The sequence below is a fragment of the Columba livia genome, unplaced genomic scaffold, assembly GCF_036013475.1.
Source record: "Columba livia isolate bColLiv1 breed racing homer unplaced genomic scaffold, bColLiv1.pat.W.v2 Scaffold_134, whole genome shotgun sequence".
In the NCBI taxonomy this organism is placed as follows: domain Eukaryota; kingdom Metazoa; phylum Chordata; class Aves; order Columbiformes; family Columbidae; genus Columba; species Columba livia.
In genome coordinates this window covers 678,622-690,000 of record NW_027043030.1, presented here as the reverse complement: position 1 = coordinate 690,000, position 11,379 = coordinate 678,622, and the positions used below count along the sequence as shown (strand labels likewise).

Genomic DNA, 11,379 nt, shown 5'->3' with positions numbered 1-11,379 from the left:
AAAATGGCAGTAGCTTCCTTACTCTTTGAGTACTCAAAAGAGTATCTCTTAAAGGCTTTCCATAAGTTCTGAACCTCTTCCCACCAATCAAGGTAGGCAAATAACTCCGAGAAAGGTGCAAGTCACACAGGAGGTGTGGAAGGTTTACCCTGCAGCTGAAGTGCATTTTGCATCCCCTGTACAGATGGCCAACTGTGGGTCTTGGTTTGGGTAGAAAAGGAAACATGACTGCAGTAGCAGCAATGGACTCTTTTTGCTCATTTGGGAAGAGTCATCATTTGCCTGGCTGTGCTTTGGGAATGGATTCAAAGCGAGTCTTATTTCCATGGCGGTCTGTTGGCACTGTCCAGCGTAGCCTATGGCTCTGGTCACACTGGGGATTTTCTCCACGCTGCAGTGGTTGAAACCATCCTGTTATCCCCTCAGAAAAGGCTTTGTGACCCTGGTCCTCCTCGCTGTGGGGCCTCATGGACATCAGCTCTGGTGCAGAGAGGGGACAGCTACCAGGGCTCTTCTCGTGGTTGCAGGGCTGGTTTCTGCCATGACTGGAGAGAAGAGCAGGAGCTTTGTCCTGGAGAGCCAAACGGCAGAGAAGGCATCAGGGACAGCCAGCAGCTGTGCCCAGCACGTGGCCACCAAGGGCAGGGGACAGCCCCCTGGAACTCCTGGGCACCGGGACTGCCTTGGGGCCAGCACCTCAAAGGCTTCCTGCAAAGGGTGCCAGGTGGGGCTGTGGTGGGGGGGCTTTGCAGCTTCCCCCTGCTAGGGAAAGGAGGAGAAAGGAAAGAAGGGAGGTGAGGTATAGTTCAGCTGTAAGGGACCTAAAATGACCATCTAGTCCCACTGCATGACCAATTCAAGGCTGATCTAAAGTTAAAACAGGGTAGTAAGTGCATTGGCCAAATGCCTCTTGAATGCTGAGGCTTGGGGCATCAACCAGCTGTCACAGAATCACAGAATGGTTGGGCTTGAAAGGGACCTCTGGAGATCATCTAGCCCAACCCACCTGCTAAAGCAGGTTCGCCCAGAGCAGATGGCACAGGAAGGTGTCCAGGCGGGTTTTGAATGTCTCCAGAGGAGGACACTCCACAACCTCTCTGGACAGCCTGTTCCAGTGATCAGGCACCCTCACAGTAAAGAGGTTTTTCCTAATATTCAGATGGGACCTCCTATGCTGTGCCCGTTGCCCCTCATCCTATCGTTCAGAAGTCTGTTCCAGTATTTGACCACACTCTCAGTAGAGGGTCAAGTCTGAACTTCCTCTGACCCAGGTTTGCACCATTCCCACATGTCCTGTCACTGGATACCAGGGACAAGAGACCAGCACTTCCCTATACACTTCCCTCCTCAGGAACTTTTAGAGGGCAATGAGCTTGCTCATCAGCTTCCTTCTCTCCAAACTAGAGAAATCCAGATTGCTCAGCCACTCCTCAGAGGACATGCCTTCCGGTCGGTCACCAGCTTTGTTGCTCTCTGGACACATTGGAATACTTCAACATCCTTGTCAAATCGTGGGGCCAGAACTGCACACAGCACTCAAGGTGAGGCCACAGCAACTCTGAATACAGCAGGATAATCACCTCCTTTGAGCGGTTGGTTCTGCTCTGTCTGATGTACCCCAGGATGGGATTTGCACTCTTGGCTGCCAGGGCACACACTGCTGACTCTTGTTGAGCCTCCTGTCAACCAGCGCCCCAAGGCTCCTTTCTGCAGGGCTGCTCTCCAGCCAATCCTCTCCCCATTTAGTCTTGTTCTTGGCATTACTTTATCCCAGGTGCAGAATCTGGCATGTGGACTTGTTAGATTTTATGCCGTTGATCATTGCCTAATGCTCCAATCTATCTAGATCGTTCTGCAAGGCTCCTTGTCCCTCAGGATAGTCATCAGCACCTCTGAGGATGGTATTATCAGAAAATTTGCTAATGGTGCATTAAATTCCGGCATCCAGATTATTGATAAAAATATTGGACAGACCTGGCCCTAGGACTGAGTCCCGAGGAACATCACTGGTGGTTTCCCTGAAGAATTTTTTCCTCATATCCAATCTAAACCTCTCCGTGTGCAACTTGAGGCCATTTCCTCTTGTCCTATCACTTGCTACTTGGGACAAGAGACCAACACCCACCATCATAAAACCTCCTTTCAGGTAGTTGTAGACAGCGACAAGGGTCGCTCCTGTTCTCAAGGCTGAACAGCCCCAGCTCCCTCAACCTCTCCTCGTCAGACTGGTGCTCCAGACCCTTCACCAGCCTTGTCACCCTCCTCTGAACTCTCTCCAGCACCTCAAAGTCTTCCTTGCCATGAGGGTCCTAAAACTCACCCCAGGATTCAAGGTGCAGCCTCACCAGTGCCCAGTACAAAGGGATGATCACTTCTCTAGTCCTGCTAAAGCTCTGATTGAATCAAGGCTTGAACACCTTGGTGTGACCCAGTTGGTGACAGGTTGGACTGCAGACTCCTGAGGTCCCTTCAACCTCAGTTCTCTCATGATCCCATTGTGATGTTGGGCTCTGTTTCAGACTGGAGCAGAGCAGGCGATGATGGGGCAGGATCCACCTGTGCTGTAGGTGACCATCTAAACCAACATCTCAGCCAGGGAACCAGCCAACACCTCAGTGTGACTCGCTCTGGGCAACGTGTGAGGAGTCCTGGGCAGGGATGGTTCAGAGGGCATGGGGCGCTGTGCAAGACACAACATGATCTTGGCTTCATGCCTGCAGGCCCATCAGATGTCAGTTGATGTCAATGGATATTAAAATAAGAAGAATTGAAGACAAAGATCCAAAGCAAAGGAGCGTGTCAACCTTCTTTTTCTTTCTTTGTTTCTCTCTTTGTTTCTTTGTTTCTTTGTTTGTTTCTTTCTTTCTTTCTTTCTTTTTCTTTCTTTCTTTCCTTATTTCTATTTATTACTGTATGTATTTATGTATTTATTTATGTAGTTAAGTATTTATGTATTTAAGTATTTAAGTATTTATTTACTTATTTACTTATTTACATACTTATTTATTTACTTATTTATTTAGTTAGTTATTTACTTACTGATTTATTTCTTTATTTGCTTATTTATTTATTTATTTATTCATTCATTCATTCATTCATTCATTTTAAAGTCTTTGTAGGGGAGTCTCTTTTCTTTGGAAAGGAAAGAGTTCTCTAGAACTGGTAATGGATTTAGGACACTGATGTCTTCAGCTCCAGGGACACAAACACCTGGTGCCAGTGTAGATGCCCTGGGAACCCCTGCCCAGGCTCCCCCTGCACTGCAAGGTGCTCTGGTCTCCCCAGGTCCTGTGTGAGAGATGCCAATCCCAGGCCAGCACCTCAGGTACACTGGGCCCCTAAAATGGCCCTGGCTGTTTATGGTGAGACAGCTGATGACTGATGTCTGTCTGGAAACGTGCACTTTTTTGCTGTTGCTTTTTTGTTTTGGGATTTTTGTTTGTTTGGTTCGTTGGTTGGTTTGGGGTTTGGGTTTTGTTTTTGGTAGTTGTTCTTGGTTGGTTGGTTTGGTTTTTGTTTTGCTTTGGTTTTGTGGGTGGTTTTGTTTATTTTGTTTGGTTTGTTATTTTCTTTGATTGGAGATTTTTGTTTAGTTGTTTTTTTAACACATTAAAATTTAAAAGAAAAAAGCCAAAAAGGGAATTATGGGGAAGTTTAATAAGGGAAGGAGAAGAAATATTGGTCTTCCCCTGTACTTCTATTACCAACACTCTATGATTTCATTTCCCTCGTCATTCAGGAGTTCCCACCTCTCCTGATTAAATGTCCCTGTCCAAGGACAACTTTCCAGCACTGTCTGGACGTTTGCCCTTCCCAGTGCTCTCAGGTTTCTCCTCCACTTGCTCTTTGGTCATTCAGTGGCCTCTCAGCTGTCTGGTTTCTGCTTTGAGCTTCAGGGAGTTACAAACTTGCCCCATTCTTCAGAGCTCTAATTAACATGGCAGTCAACACGTTCATTGTGTTTATTTCTATCCTCTCCTATCTCTCTGTCTAAACCAGTTCTTGTGTGGGTGTCCCTTGTGGATGCTGGACCTCACCAGATCCAGCTTACACACACAGCTGAGGAAAGTGTTTTGCTGTTTATTAAACTGATGTAGGAAAAGTGATGCAATCTCTGGTGGCCAATGAGGGAACCGGCAGACTGGGGGTGGGGGTGAGGAGCCAGGTTGTCCATACAGTGTCCAGCCTCAAGGGACTGTTCTCCTGCCTGTCCAGATGTCTTCAGGAGACCCTCAGGATCCATGTCCAGTGTAGAATGCTGCTGTCGCTTCTTCCATACACTGAAAAATGACAGAAAACATCCTGGAAAGAAAAACCCTCCTTTATGAAATCTTCTTTGAAATCTTCATCAGCAAGTGTCCCATTGAAACCTCTCCAGTTAGTTCTACAACTCTGGAAGGTTTGAAGGAAATTACAGAAAGAAGCATTGCTCGTTAGGTCTTTCTGTGTTTTAATGAGCCCCGTGGTGTATTTGGTGCTGAGTCCATGAACCTCAGATACCAAGGACAGGCTGAAGAATCTGCTCAAGAAGTCCAAGTCAGAACAAACTCCAAAGTACCTTGAAGCATTAATTGGCCCCACTGAGGGCTGTTACTGACAAAGCCTCCCCAGGGACTCGTTAGAGCAGATAATTGGAGGCAGTGATTGCATCAGGCAAAGGCAAAGTGCAGCAGCTCTGATGCTGAGAAAGCCCTTGGTTTGTCTGATGAAGGACAATGGCCAAGCCTTGAGCCCCTGCCCCTGGGAAGGGAGATCCTGTCCCTCACAGGTGGGTCAGGTTCTTCCTGGGGCTGTGGGGAGTGCGATGCCCAGTGCAGGACAATGGTGTGACACTCCCTGGGGGTGCAAGGAGGCAATGGGGTGCCATGGCCATGACAACCATGTGTCTCCTCTTAGGCCTCGCTGGCAGGGACATCAGCCATAGCCAAGGGGACAAAGACCTTGACTCTTTCAGGGACATTGAGCCTTGCCAGCGCTCTTGGCCATGTCCACCATGGTCCATCCTGCACTGTCCCAGAACTCTGGCTGTTTCCCCACAGGCTGCAGACACCCCATGCGCTTCCCCACCTTGTTCTCAGCCCAGTGTGTCCCCACCTGTGCTGCTGTCTCTCCATCCTCACCAGCTGTTCCTTGAAACACAAAGTCATGGATGATCCAGAGTCCCTCTGAACGACCACAGCCCTGTGCTCAGAATGACATTTCTTTATCCTGACTCCACTCTGGACCTCCAGAGCTGCATTTTCTGATGGTTTTCCTTTCTCATGCTGTTCCCTCTACCAAAAAAAAAAAAAAAAAATTAAAAATTGACACCATCTTGGAAAGTGATTTTTTGAGATTTCTGAAGCTACTACTGCCCTTTCTTGACATGGTTTTACTACAGCCACCAACCAAGACCGTGAGAGCTGCTCACATCCTGCTCCCAGTCCCGAGGTGGGATAAGGGAGAGAACTGAAATGGAAGGGAGAAACTTGTGGGTTTAGAAAAAATGAGGCAGAGGACAGCCAAGAAGATCCACCTGGAGAGCCCTCTGGATGGACCTCATCAACAAAAAGAATCACAACTGCAGCTGTAGGAAGAAAAAAAAAAAAAAAAGAAGAGTGGTAGTAGTTGGTGACTCTCTTCTGAGGGGAACAGAGGGCCCTATATGTCGCCCAGACCCATCCCACAGGGAGGTCTGCTGCCTTCCTGGGGCCGGGGTGAGGGACATTAATAGAAGACTTCCGGAGCTGATTCAGCCCTCAGACTACTATCCCCTGTTAGCAGTCCAAGCTGGCAGCGAGGACATCAACAGAAGAAGTATCAAGATAATTAAAAAAGACTTTAAAGCACTGGGTCGTTCAGTTCATGGGACGGGAGCACAAGTGATATTTGCCTCAGTTCCTGTGCTAGCTGGGATGGATGAGGAACTAAATAAAGAGAGGAGCAGAAAAGCCCATCTCATCAACAGGTGGCTTAAGGATTGGTGTCACCGTCAAAATTTTGGGTTTTTTGACCATGGGCCAAGCTCCGTGGTACCCAGTCTCCTCAAATCAGATGGGCTTCATCCTTCTAGGGAGAGCAAGAGGACTATAGCCCATAAGTTGGCAGGGCTGATCAGGAGGTTTGAAGGGGGAAGGAGGTTTGAAGGGGGAAGGGATTGAAACTGGGCTCTCCAAAGATCAGCCTAAGGATGGAAAGCCCGAATTAAGAGGGAAATCAGCAGCCCACTTGAAGTGCATGTACACTAATGCACGCAGTATGGGCAACAAACAAGAGGAGCTGGAAGCCATCGTGCAGCAGGAAAGCTGTGACATAGTTGCCATCACAGAGACATGGTGGGACGACTCATATGACTGCAGTGCTGCTATGTGTGGTTACAAGCTCTTCAGAAAAGATAGGCAGGGTAGGAGAGGTGGAGGGGTGGCTTTATATGTTAGAGAGTCACTCGGCTCTGTTAAACTTGAGGTCAGCAGTGACAAGGCTGAGTGCCTGTGGACCAGAATCAGGGGGAAGTCCAACAAGGCTGACATCCTCGTGGGTGTCTGTTCTAGACCGCCCAACCAGGACGATGAAGGAGATGAATTATTCTAAAAGCAGCTGGCAGATGTCTCAAAATCGACGGCCCTTGTTCTTGTGGGTGACTTTAACCTGCCGGATATCTGCTGGGAGCTCAATACTGCACAGAAGAGGCAGTCTAGGAAGTTCCTAGAGTGTATAGAGGACAATTTCCTTCATCAGCTGGTAAATGAGCCCACCAGGGGCAAGACCCCGCTAGACCTACTGTTTACAAACAGAGAAGGGCTGGTGGGAGATGTAGTGGTTGGAGGCCGCCTGGGGCATAGCGACCATGAAATAATAGAATTTTCAATACTCAGAGATGCAGGGAGAACCATTAACAAAACCTCTACGCTGGACTTCCGGAGGGCAGATTTTTGCCTATTCAGAAGTCTAGTTCAGAGAATACCCTGGGAAACAATGCTTAAAAACAAGGGGGCCCAGGAGGGTTGGACATGCTTCAAGCAGGTGGTTTTGAGTGCACAGGAACAGGCTGTACCAGTGTGCTGAAAGGCTCGCCGGCGGGGAAGACAACTGGCTTGGCTAAACAGGGAGATTCTGAATGAAATCAGAAATAAAAAGAGACTTTACCGACTGTGGAAAAAAGGGCTGGCTACTTATGAAGAATTTATGGAAATAGCTAGATCATGCAGAAAAAAAATCAGGGAAACAAAAGTGCGATTTGAAGTTAACTTGGCCAGTTCTGTCAGGGATAATAAAAAGTCCTTCTTCAAATATGTTAATAACAAAAGGAGGGGCAAGGAAAACCTCCATTCTCTGTTGGACTCTGAAGGAAATATAGTTAACAAAGATGAGGAGAAAGCTGAGGTACTTAATACCTACTTTGCCTCAGTTTTTACCAGTAAGACAGGTGGCCCTCAGGACAACTCATCTCTGGAGGTGGTTGACAGAGATAGAAAGCCAAATAGGCCCCTTGTATTCCAGGAGGAAATAGTTGGTGATTTACTGAGCCATCTGGATCCTCACAAGTCTATGGGACCAGATGGGATCCATCCTAGGGTGATGATGGAGCTAGCAGAAGAACTTGCCAAGCCGCTCTCCATCATCTTCCAACAGTCCTGGCTCACTGGGGAGGTCCCATATGATTGGAAATTGGCCAATGTTACCCCAGTCCACAAAAAGGGCTGCAGAGCTGACCCTGGCAACTCCAGGCCTGACAGCCTGACCTCGGTGCCTGGCAGGGTTATGGAGCAGATCATCCTGAATGGAATCACACAGCACCTTCAGGATGGACAAGCGATCAGACCCAGCCAGCATGGGTTTAGGAGGGGCAGGTCCTGTCTGGCCAACCTGATCTCCTTTTATGATCAGGTGACTCACCTGGTGGATGAGGGGAAAGCCGTGGATGTGGTCTATCTGGACTTCAGCAAGGCCTTTGACACTGTCTCCCATAATATACTCTTGCAAAAGCTGGTAGCCCATGGCTTGGACAAGTGTACTCTACGCTGGGTTAAGAACTGGCTGGAGGGCCGGGCCCAGAGAGTGCTGGTGAATGGGGCTGCATCCAACTGGTGGTGTCCCCAGGGGTCAGTGTTGGGTCCAGTCCTGTTTAACATCTTTATTGATGATTTAGATGAGGGGATTGAGACCATCATCAGCAAATTTGCTGATGACACCAAGTTGGGAGGGAGTGTCGACCTGCTGGAAGGCAGGAGGGCTCTGCAGAGGGATCTGGATAGACTGGAAAAATGGGCTGATTCCAATGGGATGAAGTTCAATAAGGCCAAATGCCGGGTGCTGCACTTTGGTCACAACAACCCCCTGCAGCGCTCCAGGCTGGGCACAGAGTGGCTGGAGAGCAGTCAGGCAGAAAGGGACCTGGGGGTACTAACTGACAGGAAGCTCAACATGAGCCAACAGTGTGCCCAGGTGGCCAAGAAGGCCAACGGTATCCTGTCCTGTATCAAAAACAGCGTGGTCAGCAGGACAAGGGCAGTGATCCTTCCCCTGTGCTCTGCATTGGTGAGGCCACACCTGGAGTATTGTGTTCAGTTCTGGGCCCCTCAGTTCAGGAAAGACATTGAAGTGCTGGAGCGGGTCCAGAGAAGAGCAACACGACTGGTGAAGGGACTTGAACACAAGACCTATGGGGAGAGGCTGAGGGAGCTGGGCTTGTTTAGTCTAGAGAAGAGGAGGCTTAGAGCTGAGCTCATCACTCTCTATAACTACCTGAAGGGCAGTTCTAGCCAGGTGGGGATTGGTCTCTTCTCCCAGGCAGTTAGCAATAGGACAAGGGGGCATGGGCTTAAACTCTACCAGGGGAAATTTAGGCTGGATATTAGAAAGAAATTCTTTACAGAGAGAGTGGTCAGGCATTGGAATGGCTGCCCAGGGAGGTAGTGGACTCGCCGTCCCTAGAGGTTTTTAAACTGAGATTGGACATGGCACTTAGTGCCATGATCTAGTAAACGGACTAGAGTTGGACCAAGGGTTGGACTCGATGATCTCTGAGGTCTTTTCCAACCCAGTCGATTCTGTGATTCTGTGATTCTGTGAAGTTCTGAAGGAGCACAGAGGTGCCGTGTCCTGCATCAAGACTAATAAGAACGACAAAGAGGGTGTCACAGCCAGCCTGGACGGAACGTGCGTCATCTGGGATCTTGAGTAAGGCAACAGATTAGTATTGCGAAGGCACTTGGAGTGCTGGTAATATCTGTAGGGTCACTGTGCCCGGTTTGGGACACCACATAGCGAGGAGGAGGGGAAAAAGAGCATTAAGAGATAAAAACTTCTAGAAAGAACAATCGGGTCAGGGAATGTAGAACCTCCAATTCGAGAAGCTTTTCAGAAAAGCTCAGACAAACCTTTGTCTGCGGTTGTTTTCCTGTGTGGGATCCTGCTTGGCCAAGGTGGAGCGGGTGAGTTCCCAAGTTTGCCACTAGCTCTGTTTTCCAGAACTTTGTGACTCGTGTCGAGCTCTTGCGGATCTGCAGACTTTCTGCACTGGGGTAAGGCCGAGGACACCTTGGCATAGGGAACAGCACCTGGAAAGCATTCTGGGTTTCAACATTTCATTTCGTACGACAGCAGATCAAGAGTCCTACAGGGCAGCTGTGATGGAAACAGAACTGATAGCCTAACGGGCTTCATGGAACCCTGAACTCAGAGCAGTGCCTGAGAATATCCAAGGAGAGAGATCTGATGTACAGCACAGGCAGAGACATTCCAGGCAGGCAAAGTTTGGGTTTTGACGCTGTTGCTCTGTCTCATTTTGGGGTGTTTTGCAGGCGTTACGTGAGAAAACAAATGATCCTGGACAACACATTGTTCAAATGCGTGTGTTACCATCGCGGAGAGTACCAGATCATCACCAGTGGAACGGACAGAAAGGTGAGCAAAGCTGCAGGAACTCTGCAGTGCACAACACACGGTCTGGCGCTGGTTCTGGGGTGAAACTCCTGTCCCTGCACAGCAGGTTGTGTCCCAGGGCGGTGCTGAAACCCGTGTGCTGCCCATGGCCAGCTGAGCGCCCCGCTCTGCTCTGCTCTCTAGATTGTGTACTGGGAAGTGCTCGATGGCTCCGCAATCAGAGAAGTGCAAGGCTCTCTGTCGAGCTCCATCAACGGGATGGACATCACATCGGACGGGGCGTCCTTTGTCACAGGCGAGTGCGTGGTTGGAGCTGGAGAAAGGAGGTCGTATTAAGACCAGGAAAAGCAAGGCAGTGAACCAAGGATCTCAGTACAGTGCGAAAAAGCTGGAAAAAGGGGTCAGCTAAAGGGGAAAAGAACATGAATCACCAAAGAAAAATACTGTGGTTCAGGCTGTAGTTCAGACTGGGAAGATGCTGCTGTAGCTCACTGGGATCTGCTGGTGAAGGTCCTGAGCCCTTCACTGGACACTGACCCCAGCAGAACAGAAGCAGTTTTTGCCATAATGCCCAAGAAAACATATCCTGCTCTTCCTAGGAACACCGAAGCGTTCCCCTGCCTGGGAGCGGGGAACAAAAAGCAGCAGAACTCGGTGTATCACAGTATCACAGTATGTTTGGGATGGGAAGGGACCTCAGAAGATCATCCAGTCCAATCCCCCCATGGAGCAGGAACGCCCAGGTGAGGTCGCACAGGAACATGTCCAGGCGGGTTTTGAATGTCTCCAGGGAAGGAGACTCCACACCCCCCTGGGCAGCCTGTTCAGTGCTCTGGCACCCTCACTGAGAAGAAGTTTCTTCTCAAATTTAAGTGGAACCTCTTGTGTTCCAGCTTGGTCCCATTACCCCTTGTCCTGTCATTGTAATCGTTTGTTCTTCCTCTGTGCCTGACGCAGGTGGTGACGACCATCTGGTGGAGCTGTGGGACTATAAGGAGGGCACGGTGACTCACGTGGGAGTGGGCCACAGCGGCAACATCACCCGCCTCAAGATCTGCCCCGCGAACAAGTACATGGTGAGCGTGAGCGCGGACGGTGCCGTACTCATCTGGAAACAGCCCAGCTCGGGCTGACAGCCGGTGCCGGAGCTGCTGGGCTGCTGCTTCCCCGGCCGGCCCTGGAAATGCTCTTTTCTTACCACTCAGTTTGTTGTCAATCGGTTGTTCTCTTAGAGTAAACAGTATATTTCTTCTCCCTGGTATGCATTTACCAGGTCCTTAGATACCCTTTCTAGCGCAATTTTTTTCAGGGGAGCTAAGAATTTGCTGTTTGTTTTGGATTCATCACTTCCGAAAATCACCTTGGCAGTTGTTGTAACAGTTTGCGTTGTTACTGCCGCCTTTCCTGCCCGTCTCAGCATCATCTGCCTTGTACGTCTACTCATTTGTGGGCTCTCTCTTGCTTTCACATGGTCTCTCTCTTCTCTGCACTCTCCTGTCTCTTATTTAATGAATA

General features: G+C 49.2%; 1 protein-coding gene across 1 annotated transcript in view; it reads left to right on the top strand.

Annotated features, from left to right (window-relative positions):
- LOC135577699 (cilia- and flagella-associated protein 52-like) overlaps positions 1-10,997 on the top strand; it is a 39,360-nt gene extending 28,363 nt beyond the window's left edge. The window contains exons 3-6 of the mRNA XM_065047820.1: positions 9,054-9,159; positions 9,783-9,885; positions 10,048-10,159; positions 10,822-10,997. Coding sequence (XP_064903892.1) covers positions 9,054-9,159; positions 9,783-9,885; positions 10,048-10,159; positions 10,822-10,997 — 497 coding nt within the window. The remainder of the gene's footprint in view (positions 1-9,053; positions 9,160-9,782; positions 9,886-10,047; positions 10,160-10,821) is intronic.
- Positions 10,998-11,379: the final 382 nt, after the last annotated feature.